Here is a 20,084-nt window from a genome sequence, read left to right on the forward strand (position 1 = left end):
GACGCAAGGGCATAAGGACGCAGTCCGTGCGCCGGAAATGGTGCCGGGCGGGTTTGGTCGCGGAAGTGAAGGCTGCCGGGCGAAGTGCAGAGGGTGGGGCGCGTGGGGTCATTTCCGCTTCCGGTCCGCTGCCACCTTCGGTTGCTTCCCGTCCGCTCGGCGGCTCCCCTCCCCCGCCCGGCTCTCCGCGCCCCTCCCGGGCGCCGGGGCGGCGGGGCCGTCGCTGTGCGGCCCTCCGTGCGTCTGTGCGTGCGCACGTGCGCACTTCTGCTTCCCGCAGCTCGGCGCGCGCCCCGCGACACCGAGGCCGAGCGGGGGCAGGGGGCTGACCGTCATGACCCCTGGAAGCCCGGTATAAGCGGGCCGAGGTGAGCGAGGGGCGCAATGCTGGCCTCCGTCGCGGCAAGTCCGGTGTTCCGACCTGGGCCGTGTCGCGCGCGGGTCCAGCCAGCCTCGGAGCCGGTGTCCCAGCCGCTGATGGCTTGTGGCTGCTTTTGTACCGCTGTGCCCGGGTCGGGTTTGCCTGCCGGTGTGTGTCTTTTTTTGGGATTGTCAGTGTCCCCGTCTCGCGTGGCCCTGTTGTTTGTGTTGCTCTGCTTCTGTGTTTTCGGTGTTTGTACAAAAGGGTTTGGAGATCCGAGTGCTTGTGTGTGTGTCCTGGATCGCTCCGTGTTCCTGTCAGGATGCAGTGCTTGTATTTTCTGGGTTTCTGTGTCTTCTTTTCCCTAGACTGGTCTCCCTCTGGTGCATTAGCTCTCTCCCGGTCACTGCTGTGGTCCCCAGGCCCTAAATTCCTTTCTAGGAACCTATTGCTTGGGCTTAGTTAGGATGTGCCTCCCAGGTTTCCGAGTCTCTGGTGTTCTGGTCGGAGCTTGCCTCGGGCTTCAGTTTCTGCACCACAGGGTCTCCGCATTGGAGTGGTCCTGGTAAAGTGCCTAACAGTGCCTGGCCTGGAGTTAGGCATGTGATTACTAGTAGCTCTAGTTACTAGAGATTTTGTCTCGCTTAGTATTTGATACCAGGTTTTTGAGTTCCCCTTGGGAGAATTTCACTATATTGTTTGTACTGTTTAATAAGCAATTCTAAATTAACCAAGTGTGGAAAATTGCCTCATTTTCAGCAGCATTTGTGAGATTTAGTATGTTTTTTTGAACATGCTTGAAGTAGGTAGTTGGTGTTAGGCTAGTGCGTCTTTAGATGCCACCCTTTTGGAAATGTTTTTTTTTTTTCTTCTGATAATAATAGCAGCCAGGAGTACCGAGCGCCTACTATCTATCTGTGGGGCACAGAACCAAGCCCTTTATGTACCCGTCTTATTTAATCAGCAAGCTTGCCGGGTAGCACCCCTCCCTCTGTTACACAGTTAGGTGAACTGAGTCACAGGGTGGTTTTGCTGGTTGCTTATGTGGCCGGGATTTGAATGCAAATTTTGTGTTCTTTTAAGTTATATCTCTTACTGCCCCCCACCCCCCAGCTCTGTGTGTCATGTGTGTGTTTTGTTTCAGAGTCCCTGACTTTCTGTCCTCCCTGTCCTGCCTCGCTGTATTGCTTGCTTTCTTTTTGCCTGAGTTTTGGTGTGTCTCTCCCTCTCCCTCTCTCTCTCCCTGTCTCTCCTTCCCTTTCTCTCCCCTCCCCCAATCTCCTTATGTTTGTCATATCTGTTTGTCTTCTGGTGTCTGTCCAGGCCTGACTTGGGACTCAGCCACTTTTTTTTTTTTTTCCTTTGCCTAGTTATACCTGTTTGCAGGTGCTCCATTCTCTGGCCTGAATTCAAGGTAAAGAGCAGCCTTTCCTATTCTCCTATGTCTTCCTTCAGGTTGGATCATGGTAGGGCTCAGTAAATCTCCCTCCATGACTTGTTGGAGAGGCACAGACTGGTGATCGGAGTCTACTCTGGACCCAGGCTGCTCCAGTTGTGAGGTGTGTGTCCTCGGGCAGGGTACTACTGTGCCCTTGTCCCCTCCTGTGTGAAGTGGCCGTGAGTCATGGATTTGCAAGGATTTATTGAGTTGATAGTGCAGCGCAAAGGACTTAATGGGTGTCTAGAAGGGATGTGAAGGCTGTGGGAGTGCTAATATTACCCTCATTTGCTCGATTTCTGTCAGCTGGTCACAACACAGGTTAGGTTATTTAGGTTAATTTAAAAGCATGAGTTTAATGGCACACACCTTTAACCCAGCACTTGGGAGGGGAGGGACACATGGATTTAGCTCTTCAAGTTCCAGGACAGTCAAGGCCATGTAGAGAGAGATGTTGTGTCACCCCAGCCCCCCCAGTCCACCAAAAAATAAGAGCTTATACAGGTAAAGTGGGTTTGATTGGTGAGTCTGCTTTGGCATTGATGATGTGACCTTGGCCAAGTTATTTAACTTCCACGAGGCCGTTGTCGACATTCAGTGTTAAATGAGATAATATGTGCCTCATGGCACAGCTGGTATCCATTAGTGGGGACTCCTACATTTCTTATCTCTCTGCTCCCTTGAGCCTTGAGCTTCCCTCCCTACCCTCGGGACACCTAGTCCCCTGGGCACCTGCACCACCTCAGGCTGTCTCCTCTGTCTCCCTACCATTTTTTAAATCCCATCATTGGCCTCTTTTGCCATGACTCCTGTCCCAGGGGTGTTTGCTTCTCTCTCCCTCCCTCCCTCCTCTCTTTCTTTCTTTCTTTCTTTCTTTCTTTCTTTCTTTCTTTCTTTCTTTCTTTCTTTTTCTTTCTCTCCCCCCTCCTCTTCCTCTTCCTCCTCCTCCTCCTCCTCCTTCTTCTTTCTCTCTCTCTCTCTCCATTTCCTTCCTCCACTGTTGATTGAATGGTTTTTCCCAGCCAGCGTCTTTGTAGAGAAAAACCAAACAAATATCCTTTCTACCACTGTGGGTCTTAGGTCAACCATAGTTTCCGAATCAGACAAACAGCTATAAAATCACAAGAATCCACTCACAGCAACCCCTCTGGGAACAGTGACAATGACATTTGAGTTCGTGTAAGCAGCACCCTGGGGATGTGTGTCAAATCTGGTGAGGAAGGAGGACGAGTCTGTTAGCAGGACGGGACGGGTGCCCCCTGAGAGCTGGCTGGCTTCTACTGCAACCTGTGTAGTAGACCCTTACCACACGTGCATCACTTCACTTTGTCCCAGAGAAATCCAAGGCCTAACGGCCTTTCCTGTTGAGATGTGGCTGAGTTAGGGTATGGACTCAGGGCATCTGACCTACCCCTGCATGTTCTGCCTTAGCTGATCTGGGGCCCCAGGCAGGAAGAAGCTAGACTTGTTTGAGGAACTGAAAGAAGGCTGAGCTAACTTTAAGACAGAAGTTAATGGGAGGGAGTCTTCTCAGCCACTTAGCGTCTTGCTTTCCCCTCAAGGGTGGTGGGAAACCTGCAGAACGGGAGGCTCGGGCAGCTTGGGTGCTGGTTGCCCCCACATCTCCTTTGTGCTTCCAAAGCCTCTCCTCCTAACCCCCCAGATGTGGTGATCTACCAACGTCCATTGCGGTCTCCCTTTGTGAGTCGCGACATTTCTCCATGCCCCAGGGGCTGGCGCCCCTTGACACCACTCCTGGGCACAATGTCGACCTCATCGCTGCGGCGTCAGATGAAGAATATCGTCCACAACTACTCAGAGGCTGAGATCAAGGTCCGCGAGGCCACAAGCAATGACCCCTGGGGCCCCTCCAGCTCCCTCATGTCAGAAATTGCTGACCTCACCTACAACGTTGTGGCCTTCTCTGAGATCATGAGCATGATCTGGAAGCGGCTCAACGACCACGGCAAGAACTGGAGGCACGTCTACAAGGTCAGCACCTGGGTGTGGTCCCGTGGGGCACCGCAGGGTATGCCTTGCCTAGTTATCTCTCTCCCCAACCCCTGCCCTTCTCAAGGGGGGGAAAGGTTGAAGATGATTCTTTTATGTTAAATCTCTTGGCAACAGATTGAGCCCTCAGCATCCCTGGGACATTGATCCCTACTTTTCCACTTGACCAGGGTCTGATGATGGTCTAGTACCTTCTGTAAAATTGGGACATCTTCCTGCGTCTTTCTCTTTATTGCTTACAGCACCTAGTACAGTGCCAATGGTGTATAACATAGTGTCTGTCATACTGTCATTAAGGGAATAATTAATGACAAGAAGGTAATATAATTCTGTACAGGAAGATTTTTCCCCTAAACTCATTTGTTTTCATTTGGTCTTTCTGTGTAGCTCAGGCTGGCCTAGCATTTATAGTGAGCCTTCTGAGTTCAGGGATTGTGTCAGTACCCAGTACCCAGACATGTATTTGCTCTTAGTTAGGGTTGGTGGTTTTTTTTTTTTTGTTTTTGGATATGGTCTTAAGGTTAGCTTTATGCTCTGTAGCTCCTGATCCTTCAGGTGTTTTTTGTTTATTTTTTGTTGTTGTTTTTTGTTTTGTTGTTGTTTTTGTTTTTGCATCAGTTCCCAGCCTCTGAAGGCCATCTTTGTTCATGCTTTGAGGAGTGTACTTCTGATCCACAGGTGACTGGGCTGTGGGCATGTTGGTGCAGCATATGAGACTCTCACTCAGGTTATGGGGATGTCAGACTTGCTGATATTTATTGATCTGTTATGAAAGGCAGAGCCTTGGGGACAGGTGACAGACAAGTGCCTATCAAGTGTTGTATGTACTAGGGCGATAACAAAGTGGAACACAGAGGAATTTTGGGGTCATGGAGACTGTTGCATGGTGTTTGTTGCTTGTGACACTGGGCTTTAAATCTAGGGCCTTTGCGTACACAAACAACGTTTTATTGTTTACATCCTCAACATCCAATTTTTCACCTGTTGTTTTGATAAAGAGTTTTGCTGAATTGTCATGGCTTGTCTCTGACTTGCTGTGCAGTCCAAGTAGGCCTTGAGTTTGTGTGCTTCCTCAGTCCCCCAAGGAGCTGGAGTTAACAGGCCTACACTTCTAGGCCGTGCTTTGCTTTTTAAAGCAAGACTGATGCTGTGAATATCCTGGTGTGCTTTTTATTTTTCTGGTGCTGGAGTTGCTGGGCCAGAGGGCACGTGGGTGTGAAAGGTTGGTAAGTGTGGCCTGGTTGCATACATGACCCTTTAGAAGGCAGTGCACCCAGGGCATTACTGAACAAGTTGGTTTCAGGTTTGACCAATACTCTTAGGGAGTGGGGGTGCTGCCAGTGACTCCCCCCCCCCCCCCCCCAGCTAAGGGCATGGGCTAGGGTCAGCTGGCTAAGTTACAGTGTTGATTATAGGGCATCGGGCTGGTTGCTGGCTACCTTCTGTGGGATGGGTCTCTTCTGACTGCCCCAGATGGGGGGAGTTAGGGGCTGGGGGATAGGTGCTGCTCTCCATCTGAGGACACTGAGGCACCTGCCCTCATGGTCCCAGTTTAAAGTCTGCACTGTCCTGAACTGTCTGAGAGGCCTCCTCTGCTTCGAGGTGAGGAGACACAGTAGCATCTCTGCGTTGAAGCAGAGAACTGAGAACTGCTTCATGCCCATCACAGCGCACCAAGAGTGGTCCCGAGTTGCATTTAATCATTGATTCAGTTCCTTACTGGACGTGGAGTGAAAAGCCAGGTGGCGTTTACTCTGGTGGCAACTGGGGAAAGAAAGGCCCAGTGTCACAAGCAAACCCTTGTTTTGTTTTTTGTTTTTTTGTTTCTTTCTTTTTTTATTTTTAATTTTTTTTTTATTTTAGTTTTTCGAGACAGGGTTTCTCTGTGTAGACTTGGCTGTCCTGGAACTCACTCTGTAGACCAGGCTGACCTCGAACTCAGAAATCCACCTGCCTCTTTTAAATTATTATTAATTACTTATTTACATCCAAAATGTTGCCCCACCCCCAGTCCTTCCTTGCATATTTTTTACCCCTTCCCCCTCCCCTTCACCTGAGAGGGTGTCCTCCAGCATCCCCCCTTCCCTGGGACATCAAGTCTCCAAGGGATTAGGTGCATCCTCTTCCACTGAGGCCAGACAAGGCAGTCCTCTGCTACCTATGTGCAGAGGGTCCTCGGACTAGCCCATGTATGCTCTTTAGTTGGTGGCTTAGTCTCTGGGAGCTCCAGGGGTCCAGGTTAGTTGACAGTGTTGGTCTTCCTCTGGGCTCCTTCAGTCCTTCCCGTAACTCTTCTGTAGGGGTCCCTGACCTCAGTCCAGTGCTCAGCAAACCCTCATTGAGGGTGAGGAGGAGGGGTTAGGGCTGCAGGGCTGGAATGGGGGAGCTGTCCAGGGAGGCCCTGGGATGCAGATCCCTCCTGTTCAGTGGCTGAGACTGTGCTCCAGGAGCCTAGAGCAGTGTGGTGACCTTAGCTAGGGCTGGGGCGGTCTGGAGAAAGCAGCTCTAGTGGCTGGAGATGGTAGGTATATGGCAGGGGAGTGCAAGGCATGTGGATGGGCTTCTGAGGCCAGGTGAGCTGCGGCTGATGCTGAGGGAGTGGGAATCTTGATTTCCAGGTTCGTTTCTGCTTCCAGCCTTACTGGGGGTCCAGACTTTAGGCATTCTCAGGCAAGTAGTTGTGGTTGTCCAGTTGTATTTGGAGGGGCTGGTGACAGACCTTATATAGCCTCCAGAAGGCAGAAAAGGCTTCCTGAAAGAGGCTGCCACAGATAGATAACAAATGATTTTTTTTTAAATGCAGTCTTGGCTATCTTGGAACTCCCTGTGTGTCAGTTTGGCCTCAAACTTGTGCCCCACTGTGACTGGCTTGGAATGATTTTTTTTTTTTTTTAATGCCAGTTTTTAAGGAATTCTTTAAAGACAGATTTACCAAAATATGGTGTAAAGACAAAAATCTCCCTTTCTAGGCATAGTCTTTTGAGTTCTGACAAAATGTCCTTTTTATAGCTATTCTACAGTCAGTAGAGCAGTTTTACTCTCCCAATTCTGACTGTGTGGTGCTCTTGGCAGGGCTCCTGGGATGCCGGGCACGGCTTTGAGTGCTTGCAAGTACGTAACCCATGTGGCTCTGTCGGGGTCCTGCTTGCTTTGACTCTATGGTTTCTCATGCTGTGCTGGGGCTCCTGCTTGTGCAGCCCTGCCTGGTGACACTGTGCAGGTCTAGTTAACCTGTGGAGAATGTGCTTTAGGGGCCTGGCAGCCTGGGAGTAGAGACCTGTAATCCATTCCTTTGATTTATGTCCTTAGAGGGTACAGGTCTCAGTGGCACCCCAGTCTTTACTTTATGTTAACCAGAAGTCAGCTGAGGGCAGGCTCTGGGTCAGTCCTGTGCACTACCTGCTTTGTAAGTAAAGTGTTACTGGAACACAGCCCAGCCCCTGCAGCTACTGCTTTGGAGTAGTTGGTCAGAGACTGTGCAGTGTGAAAACTGAGATATTTTCTCTCCAGATGGAAAGATGGTAACTCTCTTTTAAATGTTCATTGTAATGTACAAGTACTTAACAAGCTCCATGGCTTATCTATTTGGGATCATTCAGTTGTCTGCATTAAAAAAAAAAAAATCTATCCAAGCTTTTCATTGAGGTATATCGGAGCAACTGAAGCCTGAGTATTTAACCTGATGAGTTTGTGGGATTGTGCATACTGCTGGAGGCTCCTCCCGGAGGGAGATGGAGGAGACTTGTTCAGTTTCCTAGGAGGCTTCCTCATGACATCCCTTCCCCTGGGGCACTATGAACATCGGTGAAGTATCTGAGAACTCCTTAGGTATGGGACCAGGTATGGGGCCTCTTGCTTTGCTTACCAGGCCTGGGCAATGACCTCTGCTTCTCAGTGTTGCACATAGCAGCTGTGTCACTGATACTCTGACACTCTCTTGGGTGGCCCCAGTGCATTTGCAGCAGTTTTTGTGTGCATGGCACTATGCCTGGGCATTTGATCAGTTTCCTGCATCATAGTCTTAGCTGCAGTTCCAAAGTCCAGAGAGCTACAAGGATAAAAGTGGCTCGTAACCATTCCGGCACAAAGTACGATGTTCACTAAGGGGAAGTAATTTATATACTGTGCTCCTGTCCCGTGTTGCATGGCTGTTAGCGGAACTCCCTTCTGATTGGATTCTCGTGTGTCCCTGTGCAGTGTCTTCCTGGTTTCAATCTGGAAGATTCTGGATTCCAAAACATAAGGGCCTCCGGCCTGCCTCTCTGCCTTTCCCTTTGGGTGTAACCGTGCAGAGAAATATCTCCTCTGAGAGTAAACACTGCCGGGGCCAGCCGGGGACCAATCAGGTGTAAATACTTGTCAGAAAGCCTTTGCAAAGGTGGGTGGTGGCATCTCCCTGTAATCCCAGTTCTCAGGTTGAGGCTAGTGTGGTCTGTATAGGAAATCACGGTGTCTCTGTCCTGTCCTCCCCTCCCCATTACAGAACTTTAATGGGGTGCAGCAGTGTTTTATAGCAAGTTTCGCTGTGTAGATAGTGCTTAGCTCCCGTGGCTGCCTCCTCCTGTCACATTTCTTCTCATGCCATTCATGCCTGTGAAGTTTGAATTTGGGGGTCTCCATGGAGTCTTTGTAGCCATTGCATAAACCTAAGGTGTACTGTTCTCCTTGAATAGTGACTAAGCCTTTTTCAGATTCTTATGGGAACCATGACCATGACATTGTTGTGGAAACAGGCCTTGAGTTAGATCTTTCCTTGGGTTAGCTATTTGTTTTCATTTGCTTAAGATTTATTTAATGTCACTATGTGTATGATTGTTTGCCTGTATCTATGTGTGTGGACTGCTTGCTTATGTGGCTAGTGCCTGCAGAGGTTAGAAGAGGGTGTTAGATCCCTGAAACTAGAATATATATGGCTGTGAGTCACCTTGTGGGTGCTGGGAATGGAACTGGGGTCATCTGCAAGAGCAACAAGTACTTTTAACCACTGAGCCATCTCTCTGGCCCCTGGGTTACAATTATAATTTTTTTTCCCCCTTAAGTACTTTAATTTCATCTTGCTGAAAATGGAATTTGTTTTCATATTACAAAATAGAGATAACAAAGGATGCCATTGAGCTGTCTTTGTCTGCTTTGATCTGTCTTTCCTGACCTTTGTCTGCTTGGGCACTTCCTGAGAGAGCCTGGGCCCAGAGGCTCCTGGAACATCTCATTCCTTTAGCATCAGGCCATCTCTTTATCCTTAAGACTTGCTACACTTTAATTTGGCTCTGTTGCTTCAGATTTTGCCTTTGGGGTGTGGGGCGTGTTTTGTGGTCCTACATGGTGCCCTGATTGGCTACTTTGGTGGTTGCCATCTTGTCTTCTGCGTTAATTGTTACTGAACTACATAGAGCTCTCATGCACAGCAGTCAGCTTTTTGGGGTGAGCAGTCCATTGGCATCTGGTATATTCGGTGCTGGTAGTCACACCTCTGGCTGGTGGATGAACTTTTCTTTGACCCTATTGGACATTTCCCACTTACACTTATCCTCTGGAAACCCATGGTCTCCTCTGTCTGTCTGAATTGGTCTCTTCTGGATGTTTTATATCCATGGGAGCACACATTGTGTGGCCTTTGTCCCTGGCCTCTCTGGCCAAGCACAGTGTGTGGCTCATGGTAGTCTGTGCCCCACTTTTCTCCTTTTTAGGTCCATTCCACATTCTACTGGGTGGCCAGACCGTGGATTGTGAGACTTGAATGTGGGCGGCTGACCCAGGGCCCAGATGCTTCCTCAGTTTCTGCCCTTTTTCCAGTAGAGGTCAGGGTCAGTGACTGGTGTACCTGCACTTTGCAGGCCATGACGTTGATGGAGTACCTCATCAAGACTGGCTCTGAGCGTGTATCACAACAGTGCAAAGAGAACATGTATGCTGTGCAGACGCTGAAGGACTTCCAGTATGTGGACCGTGATGGCAAGGACCAGGGTGTGAATGTGCGGGAGAAGGCCAAGCAGCTGGTGGCTTTGCTGCGTGATGAGGATCGGCTCCGGGAGGAGCGCGCCCACGCGCTCAAGACCAAGGAGAAGCTGGCACAGACTGCCACGGGTGAGGTTTCTCTCCCACTCCTGGAAGTCCCAGACAGCTAGGATCTGTCCTCTTCCTATCTGTGGGCCCATTCTAGCTGATCCACCCTTCTCCTCCCTTGCCTTGTGTGATGGATGGTCTTAGACTCTAGACATTTCATTCAGCTTGCCTGAAGTTTTGCAGAATGCCTCCTTTGGACCTAAGTGTGTCCGGACACTGAGGGCAGCTGGTCAGCAGAGCCTCTGACTCCTGTCTTGGCTTTTGGAGTCTCCAGGCAGGTGTGCCCACATCTTGTTAGATTGCTTGAAGTTTGGAACTCCCCAGGCTCAGGGTTAGGTGCCCCTGATGGGGACATGTGTGCTTACTTCTGGTGGAGCTGCTAGTCTGGCCTTATGTAGATTGTCCCTCTAGCTAAAGGGTAGTGTTAAATCCCAGAGGAGGCCAGCACCGTGGCTGACAGGACAGCCTGTGAGTCTACTTTTTGAAGTCTTAGAACGTTGTTGTAAGTGGTGAATTCAAGTTTAGTGGTTGCTGATGAGCATTTAAAAAATAAATGAAAGTGGCATGAAGAGAGAGTGTGTCCCATGTCATAAGGCTGTGATCTGTCCAGTGGCATGTTCAGTGGCACGTGTGGGGTCCTGGATTATACAGGGTTTCATTTTGTTCATGCTGAGGGACCATGGCAGGGGAAGCAGGAAGAGTGTTAGTTCGGGAGACTATAGGAGTACAGTTGTGAGCACTGAGTTTGCAAGTGGCTATGGGCATGGGAAGGCAGTGCTTTTCCGGGGGTCAGCTGGGTCGGACCTTCCGGGGCAGATAGAATCAAAAGTCTGATGCATCATGTTTGGGTCAGAGATGTGGGGACACTGGGATGTGCTCAGGTAGACCTTAAAGCAGTGAGCACAGTAGAGGGTAGGGGCCTGGGGAAGAGTGGAAGCTGTAATACAGGATTGGGCCGGGCTGAGGAGGGATGTCAAGGAACATGCCTGGTCGACTTTGTGGAAGGTGTGTGCTATGCATGCATATGTGTGTATGGGGTGCGCATGTGAACAGATGGCTATCTACTTGCAGCCACGTGTATGGAGGCAAGCATTGACAGCTTTACACATTGTTCTCTTTGATGCATGGTCTTGGTCAAACCCTGAGCTCACCAATCTGTTAGCCTTGAGCCAGCGTGCTCTGGCGCCTGTCTCTGTCTTCCTAGGCTGGAATTACTAGTGAACTGTTTAAGTCTGCGCAGTGTTTGGGTGTATTCTGGGGATCTCAGCTCTGGTTCTCATGCTTGAGCGGCAGGTGTGTTAGCCCATGAGGCCATTTTCCCAGTGTCTTGAGCTTTGCTGACACAGGAGACTGAGGTGATTTGTTACCTGTCCACACACACATGAGCTGGGTCACAGGCTTCTCATGCTCTGTCGTGGACTCTGAAATTGGAATTGATTTTTTTGTTTATTTGTATTTTGCTTTTTGAAACAGGGTTTCTCTTGTGTAGCCCTGGCTGTCCTGGAACTCACTCTGTAGACCAGGCTGGCCTCGAACTCAGAGATCCGCCTGCCTCTGCCTCCCGAGCGCTAGGATTAAAGGAGTTTGCCATCACTACTTGGCTTCAGTTGGAATTCTTAACGATTTTTGTATGTCTTGACATGTTCTTTCATTTTCTTTCTCAACTGTTTAAAGTGCCAGCTTTGGCCATCAGCCATGGTCTCCTGACCCATGTCCTAGAGCAAACTGCTTGGAGAGAGAGGAAAGTTTCTACAGGAGTTGGAGAGGGCTGCAAAGAAAGGGCTGGAGGTCACAGGGAGCCTGAAGCTGGGTGGCTGGGAAGATGTTGTGTTGTTGGCTGCTGCCCATTTCCTTGTAAGGTTTGAAGTGGGGCCTTCAGTGTCACTGTATGCAACTTGGGTGGGAGCTTAAGGTGTTTGCAGTAGGCTTGGCAGTGGGGTGTGGGTTGCCAGCACCTACCTCATGAGGATGTTCCAGGATCTATCTTAGGATAAAAGTGCTTTGGGGGCAGGAGCAGACAGCTTGCTATAGTGTATGGATCTTCTCTGGATCACTGCTGGAGCAGTGGTTAGAAACCTGCCCTCTGTCAGGGAATCAGGAGCCACCATGGAGCCTGTTGTAGACAGTGCCAGGGCATGGTAACAGGGCTGAAGGAGGTGGTGAGAAGATGCAGGCTATAGGAAGTAGAGTCTCTTGGTTCTCCTCTTGGCACCATCAACCTCTCCCTTCTGCTGGCCCGGAGCCAGACTCTTGAGTTTACTGTGGCCTTTCCCCTATCTCCATGCCCTTCTGACACCAGTGGCTCTTGTTCCCATCGTTGGTCTCCATAGTCTGGACAGACACTGCCTTCCCTCGTAAGTGCCAGCTGTTCCTACCAGGGCTGCAATCCTGCTTGGAAACGGAGGCCCTTGTCTGCTCTATTGGGAGCTCCCCTAGCCTGGGAAACCAGGGAGGATCCCTGTGGAGGCCTGGCCCCTGCTGTCCTTCAGCACACTGGTTGTCCCTTAGCAGCAGCTTGTTGTTCTGAGGTTGGGGCTGGCCTTTGCCCCTCCTTGGACTCTGACTCCATAACTTTCTCTCCCAGTTTGACCCTCAGAGGCCATTTGGGGGGAAAGGGATCTGTGCTGGGTTTTGGGCTGCAGCCCACATCTGGCTGTGGGTCCCCATCTTTTGGTTTCTGGTCCATCTGTGTCTTTCTGTCTTCCTGTTTCCAGCCTCCTCAGCAGCCGTGGGCTCTGGACCACCTCCCGAGGCGGAGCAGGCATGGCCACAGAGCAGCGGGGAGGAGGAGTTGCAGCTCCAGCTGGCCCTGGCTATGAGCAAGGAGGAGGCCGACCAGGTACAGGGCACTGTGGAGGGTGAGGGCCGACTTCTGTTCTGCCATCCTGTCCTCATGCCTCGCCGCTTCACTCTCCACCCATTCCTCTCCCTGCTCCTGCTGTCTCTCTGTTCTGGTCCTTCCTCCATCTTTAGCTTTTCTCCTGGGAAGCTGTCCTGCACTTTTGACAGTCAGGCATGCAGCTTCCTTCTTTCTCTGCCCATCTTTATCGGTTTGGGAGAACCAGTGTCTCCTTCTTCCCTGATCTTGCTCAGCCCTGGCCCTCTGTCCCTTTTTGGCCCGCCTCTCTGCCTGTTACTCTGGCTCCGACTTCCCCTGCCCTGCCCCTCATACTTTGTCTCCACCAGCCCCCGTCCTGCGGCCCCGAGGATGACGTCCAGCTCCAGCTGGCCCTTAGTTTGAGCCGAGAGGAGCACGATAAGGTCAGCGTGGCCTCCCTCTCCCCAGGGTTCCTTACTCCTGCCCCGTCCTGAGCTGCCTCCCTGAGTACAGGAGGATTCACTTTCAGCATCCAAACAGAAGCCAGTGTGGACCCCCAGGACACTGACTGGATAGTCTGCTCCAGACCTGGGGGTACAAGTATCACTAGGTCATGCACCTCGGCAGCAGGCCAGGATGAGAGGGCCTCCTCCTCTTCCTTGGTCCCACTGCTTCATAAGCTGGTTTACAGCCAGGTTCAGGCATCCCGTCCATAGCACCCTACACACAGCCCCTTTCCCTCTGGACCACACCAAGCTCCGAGCCTCCTGCCCCACCTTTGACCCAGTGTCCCATTCCCATCCCCATTCCATACATTGTTCACATTCCATTTTAATTTTAAAATTTTTGTTTTCAGAGTGGGAGAGCGGGTGGTTGGGATGGGGACTTCCGGGCTGGGCCAGCTGTCCTCCCATGGCCCGTGTCTGAACCCTACCTGTCTGGCTGCTTCTGCTCTCCATAGGAAGAGCGGATCCGTCGTGGGGATGACCTGAGGCTGCAGATGGCAATAGAGGAGAGCAAGAGGGAGACTGGGGGCAAGGAGGAGGTGAGCGCCTGTGTGTTCCGTCCTCTGGGTCACTAGCTCTTGACTGAGGATTGAGCCCAGGGCTTTGTGCATCCTAGGCAAGTACTCTACCGGCTCCAGCCCCAGCCCCAGCCCCAGCCCCAGCCCCAGCCCCAGCCCCAGCCCCAGTATGACTTTCCTGCCACTGTGGCTTTCTCGATAGCAGCAGTGTCTGCTCAGGCTGGCCTTAGGCCTGGGAGGTCCTGCATCTGCCTGTGGGAGGCTCACCTGTTTCTGCCTCTGCCCTTTATACTCTGAGTGTAAGAGTGGCCACTTGGGGAAGACCTGGCTGTTTTGTCTCTCGGACTGTTTGCCTCGTGGGTACCGATGGGAGGGAGGGAGGGAGGGAGTGAGTGAGTGTGTGTGTGTGTGTGTGTGTGTGTGTGTGTATGTGTGAGAGTGTGAGAGTGTGTGTGAGTGAGTGAGTGTGTGCGTGCGTGCGTGTGTGCTCGCTCTCTTGCAGGCTCTCGTGTGCTTGCACATGCCTCTGTGGGTCACCTCCACTGTCACGTGAGGGCTTTGGTTGGGTGCTTTTATGTACCTGCCCTCAGAATGTCAAGGCATTGCTTCAGTGTCTGCACGTGGGCAGGCAGCCATAGGCAGGCAGCGCTGCATGGTGTGCACTGCAGGGCAGTGATGTGGCGTTGGGAGGGGACCGGAGTGACCTGGTAGGAGCTCAGGGAAGGCTTGCTGTGATGAGGACTGGGCTAGATCAGCTTACAATCCAGCCAAAGCACCTAGTGGGTGAGGGAGGAGGGCTTCACCTTTGTCTTCATTCAGAGGACCCGGGGTGTACCGGGAATAGACAAGGGCCAGGGAATGAGTGGGTAAATTGGGGCCCTCTGGAGGATGAGTAGGTAGAGTGGCTGGATAGGGAAATTGGGAGGATGGGATGGTAGGCAGAACGGGGATGAGGAGAAGGAGGTGCAGCCACCTGTGGGTGGCATCCTGACTCTGTCTCTAGTTCTCCGCTCACATCCCTTCTCTTCTCTTTCCTGCAGTCATCTCTCATGGATCTTGCTGATGTCTTCACAACCCCAGCCCCTCCACAGGCCTCAGACCCTTGGGGGGGCCCGGCATCTGTGCCTGCTGCCGTCCCTGTGGCTGCTGCCGCTTCAGACCCTTGGGGGGGACCTGCTGTCCCTCCAGCTGCTGATCCTTGGGGTGGTGCAGCCCCCACACCAGCCTCCGGGGATCCCTGGAGGCCTGCAGCCCCTACAGGGCCCTCTGTTGATCCTTGGGGTGGGACCCCAGCTCCTGCAGCTGGAGAGGGGCCGACCCCTGACCCGTGGGGAAGCTCTGATGGTGAGCACCAGCATACTCTCCTTTGAAGCCCCCAGGGGAAGCCATCTCTTTAGGAAGGAAGGCCTTGGGCAGAGTAAGGGGTGGTGAGATGGCCAAGGCAGAGAGAGAGAGGCTTGGGCATCTGGCGTGTAAGCTAAGTAAGCGAAGGAAGGCAGGCTGTAGAGGGGTACGTGGTGGGAACGTTGATGGTGCTTTTGAGAGCAGATATGGGTGGGCCCAGCCTGCCCCTTGACTAGCTAAGTAATGCTAATGTGTTTGTAGGTAGAAGGACCTGAGAGTGAGGCTAGTCATTTGTTTGGGTGATTTGGGGCCATGCCGGATTGAGAGGCAGCAGCTTTCCGAGCAGGAGATCCTACTAATTCATATATCTCTTTCCTCATCTAGGTGGGGCCCCTGTCAGTGGGCCCCCATCTTCTGACCCCTGGGCACCCGCCCCGGCTTTCTCAGACCCTTGGGGAGGTTCACCTGCCAAGCCCAGCAGCAACGGCACTGCAGGTACTGGGCTAGGGAGGCAGTCCTGGTGCGAGTGTTGTACTTATCTGGGTCCTGAGGGTGGGGGAGGTTGAGGCGGATCCCCTCGTCGGCTGCTGAGCTCAACACCCTGACCCCCACAGCAGTTGGGGGCTTTGACGCAGAGCCTGATGAGTTCTCAGACTTCGACCGACTCCGCACCGCCCTGCCAACCTCTGGGAGCAGCACAGGTGAGTCACCCCTCCTCTTGACCCCGGGAGCCCCCATACTCGGTTGCTTCTTGTCTCTGCCTTGTTCCAGGTGGTGCCTGCTGTGCTTGAGGGGGTAGAATGGACGTGATAGAGTGAGTCAAACTCAGCCACCCCTCTATGGACATCCTATCCACATTCCTGTCTGACCTCTTTCTGCTTCCGGATCATTTATTGAGTGGGGATAGGAACTGGAGAAATTCGGGCCCCCCTGGGGCGGCGGTGGGCTGTCTTCTGTTTAACAGTGTGAGGCCCTGGAACAGACTAGCACCCGCCTTGACTGTAGACTGTAGGTCTGTGCATCTTGACTGCAAATAGCCCACGAGTGGGCCTGTGTCTCCTTGTCAGTGCCTTCCCACAGCCACACACGGCCTGCTTACCTTGGACTCTGTTTCTTTGGAGATGAGACATTGCTAGGTTGCTAGCTTGTCATCCTTGTGCCTTGGTTCGAGTATCTGGAAGTATAGGTGCATTTCTCCATACTCCCCGGTATCTTTGCTTGTTATACTGGGATTGAACCCCATTTGTTCCTTACCATTGAGCTCCAGCTCCAGCTTTTTCCATTTTTTTGTTTTTTTTGTTTTGTTTTGGGGACAGGATCTTGCTATATTCTATACCTCAGACTGCCCTTGAATGTCCTATCTAAGTCTCTCAAGTGCTAGGATTATTTGTTTGTATCTCCTGGGCAATCTTTAAATCACATTTATTTTCCTGATTCAATGAGCCAGCTTCCATTAAAGTGCTGCTGGTGGTGTAGAGATGTGTTTCCATTGGTTAATTCCTAGAGGGCAAAGGTTTGTCTTCCAGCCCTAAGATGTCATGACCTATCCCAGGGTTTGGGTGTCTGCTTGGTTTCTGCACTGTAAAATTCCATATGCAGCATATTCTTTTGGGGGAAGTGCTCATTTGAGACTGCGAGTGTCCCCTAGACACTCAGAAACTACTTCTGGAACTGTCACTGTGGGTTCCCCTGAGATCTCGATTCTATCATTCCCTCTGTCCTTCTCCACAGTAAGATCCTCACAGTTTTTAGTCCAGGCTCAGCTCAGCCTGCCCCTCTCACCCGCTTCTTCCCCCCCCCCCCCCCCCCCCCCCCCCCCCTCCCCCCCCCCCCCCCCCCCCGCTTCCTCCAACTCAGGGTGGGCCTGCCACTCCATCTGAGCACTGTCCTGGCTTTTTCAGGGGAGTTGGAGTTGCTCGCAGGAGAGGTGCCTGCTCGCAGCCCTGGGGCATTCGACATGAGTGGGGTTGGGGGATCTCTGGCTGAGTCTGTGGGGAGTCCCCCACCTGCTGCAACCCCAACTCCCACCCCCCCAACACGGAAGACTCCGGAGTCATTCCTAGGCCCTAATGCAGCCCTCGTGGACCTGGACTCGCTGGTGAGCCGACCAGGTCCCACACCACCAGGAGCCAAGGCTTCCAACCCATTCCTTCCAAGCGGTGAGTGTGGGTTGTGGGACTCCTGTGTCTTTGGTGTCTTCTGTGGTCCCAACAGAGTAGAAGTTTCATGGAGCAGGCATGTTTCTCTCCACCTGGGTGTGTATCCAAGACTTGGACGCTGGGCAGACAAGCACTTGCTGACTGCTTTTTCTCTTTGCAGGAGCTCCGCCCACGGGCCCCTCCGTCACCAATCCTTTCCAGCCAGCACCCCCTGCAACGCTCACCCTGAACCAGCTCCGTCTCAGTCCTGTGCCCCCAGTTCCTGGAGCGCCACCCACCTACATCTCTCCTCTTGGTGGAGGCCCTGGCCTGCCCCCCATGATGCCCCCAGGTCCCCCAGCCCCTAACACTAACCCCTTCCTCCTATAATCCAGGATAGGAGGGAGGCCTGGTTCAGCTGGCTTCCCCAATTTCTGCTCCGTAGGAGATCAGTATTGTGAGTGCATGTGAAATGGGGGGCCTTCCCCCACAGTGCCCTTCCCCCTCCTGGGGCCCACTCACACTACACCCTCTTCCCAAGTCCCCAACCCGCCTCCCCTTGAGAAAAACTGGACATGGGGATGGAGAGGGGAGCCGGCCAGAGGAGGACCCTTTTCTGTGGCATTAGATGGGGGAGGGACAGCTGGGGTTCCCCCACCCATTCCACCTCCCTCTAAACTCCTGACAACCCCCAAATCAGTGTTTGAGCCTCCTCGTTCCCTTGGCACCCCTGGTGAATCCTTGGTGATGATTTTGGCAACTTCGGGAATAAATGGCAATTCTCATGGGTGTGGCTCCCTCAAATTCCCATCCACGGTTCACATGTCCCTGAGAAGCCACTCTTCCAGGGCAGACTCAAGGTTTGGCCAGAGTCACTTCTTGGGAATTAACTGGGAATGAACCTTTCTGAAGCTTTGAATTCCCTGATTTAGTTCCTGGAGCTGGGCTGGGTGAGGACGGGAAGGACCCGGGCCGTGGCCCTGAGTCCTACACAGGCATCACTAATTCATCCTAGCATGCTTTGAAAGTCTTGTTAGCCTCTGTTGGCTAAACCCAGTGGACCACCAGATGGCATCTCTTGGCCATTGCTATGTGTTTTTATCATGTGCTTGACCACATGTGATTACTGTTAGCAAATCCTTGGGTGGCCTGGGTGGGTAGGTGCTTTGCCAACAATGTCATTCCATGCTTCCTGGGTTGTCCTTCTAGGTGGGGTCTTTCATTACTCCCCAGGTCAGATCCTGACTGCTGGCTTCAGTTTCCTGGCAGTAGTTGCTTTGGTTGAAGGCCGGGTGGGAGTCAGACCAGCACAGATGTGATACTTAACTCCCACTTTTCTCGTGGAGGCTCTTTATGACGCAGATGGTCATATCACCATTACACCTGTTACCATGTTGGAGCCTTGGAGCAGCACCCAGGCCAGTTAAAGATACCTCCGAAAGTAGATAGGATGTGCCTGGGAGACTGGCGTCAGGGGCATTGTGAGGGTTTACCCCATACAGGCTGCAGAGCAAAAATGTCATGAGATGAGTTATATTTGGTTAGGGACCGCTACTTGCTGAGGAGTGGCCACTGGCACTCACAACAGGGAGCACACTGCCCCCCACCCCCCATCTGTTTCCTCCTGTAGGCCAGGGGCATTGGGAAAGTTGAAGTGCATGGGGGAAGTGGTGTCACCCCCATAGTCGAGGAAGCTGGCTACAGGGCACTGGGGCTCCGTCGGGATCAGGTTAGTTCGGTAGGTGTCTCCCTGGCTGAGAAGTCCAGCCGTGAGTGCTCTGGGTGTGTTGGTAGGCATTCCCAACTGTCGTCTGCTGCCGCTTCCTGAAGCCCCTCTGCTCTAGTCCCTTGCTTCAGGGGGGAGGAGTTCCTAGGACAGTTCAGCTGGGTGGTGAGGCAGGAGGGGCCTTTATCTTGTGGGTTGAGTGAATGACTTTGTGGTTGGGTGAACACTCCAGTTAAACCATGTTCCCTGAAGGAAGTGTGTTTGGTGGAATTTTATTTTATTATTATTATTATTTTTTTTTTACCTCTGAACTTTACACCAGTTTCGGTTAATCTGTCGTGGGAGGAAACCAGTTTGGTGGGTAAGGGTTGATGCTCTGTAGCCACCACACAACCTTTGCATGTCCCCTTTGCATCTTCCTTACAGTCTGAAATACAAAGCAACCCCAAAGAGATTGTGTCTCATACCTTATTCCAGAATATTCCAGCCAGCAGGGTTTTGGCAGGTGCTGCCATTCAAGGAAGCCCTGGAGGCTCAGCAGGGCAGTGATTCCCATGACAAGATGAGTCAGCTCAAACAGCAGCTCCCCCAGCAGTGAGGGCTTTTTAGTGACACCTCATCTCTAGGCAGTGTGCTCAGGGGCTGGAGATCAGGCAAAGCACACAGCTCAAAACCCAAGGTGTAGTCTTTAATCCCGATTGACGAGTAAGAGCAGCAGGTGGGTGGGGCACAGGTGTTCACATCCTGGAGACTTGGCCAACCAGCCTAGCTGAATGGGTATGCTCCTGGGTTTCATGAAAGACCCTTTTGAGGCTGGGGACATGGCTCAGTAGTAACGCACTTACCATGTGAAGTGTGAGGAGCTGTGTTGAGACGTCTAGAACTCACAGAAGATATGCACAGAAGTGTGCATTTGTATACTCCTAGTGCTCCTACCTAGAGATGGTGAGCAGAAAGGAGAATCCCTAGATGCTCTTAGTAAGCCTAAGGCCAGTTCATCTCTCTTACCAGTGTTGTCTTCTGAGCTCCACCTGTGCCCACGCACACACCTTTGTATACTTAACGGATTTTAAAGAAGTGAGAGTGTCCCGCGCTACCTTCCCGCCAGCAAGAAATGACGCGGCACACAAACAGGATCCTTCTACAGCAACGCTTTAATGCT

At 52.1% G+C, this 20,084-nt stretch overlaps 1 protein-coding gene across 9 annotated transcripts; it reads left to right on the forward strand.

Annotated features, from left to right (window-relative positions):
* The first annotated feature begins 114 nt into the window (after positions 1–114).
* Positions 115–17,991, forward strand: Epn1 (epsin 1). 9 transcript variants are annotated; one of them, XM_029531892.1, is made up of 12 exons: positions 115–368; positions 1,732–1,775; positions 3,463–3,791; positions 9,644–9,893; positions 12,587–12,711; positions 13,059–13,133; positions 13,652–13,735; positions 14,755–15,058; positions 15,443–15,553; positions 15,673–15,759; positions 16,960–17,217; positions 17,378–17,983. In XM_029531892.1, the coding sequence occupies exons 3-12, from the start codon at positions 3,564–3,566 to the stop codon at positions 17,584–17,586; spliced, it is 1,731 nt and encodes a 576-aa protein (XP_029387752.1). In that variant the 5' UTR covers positions 115–368; positions 1,732–1,775; positions 3,463–3,563; the 3' UTR covers positions 17,587–17,983. The 9 variants fall into 9 exon arrangements, with proteins under 9 accessions (XP_029387752.1, XP_029387751.1, XP_021074719.1 ...); XM_029531891.1 differs by lacking the exon at positions 1,732–1,775 and adding an exon at positions 1,817–1,920; XM_021219060.2 differs by lacking the exon at positions 1,732–1,775 and adding an exon at positions 1,817–1,920 and having other exon boundaries at positions 15,676–15,759.
* Positions 17,992–20,084: the final 2,093 nt, after the last annotated feature.

Source organism: Mus pahari, chromosome 19, assembly GCF_900095145.1.
Source record: "Mus pahari chromosome 19, PAHARI_EIJ_v1.1, whole genome shotgun sequence".
Lineage (NCBI taxonomy): Eukaryota > Metazoa > Chordata > Mammalia > Rodentia > Muridae > Mus > Mus pahari.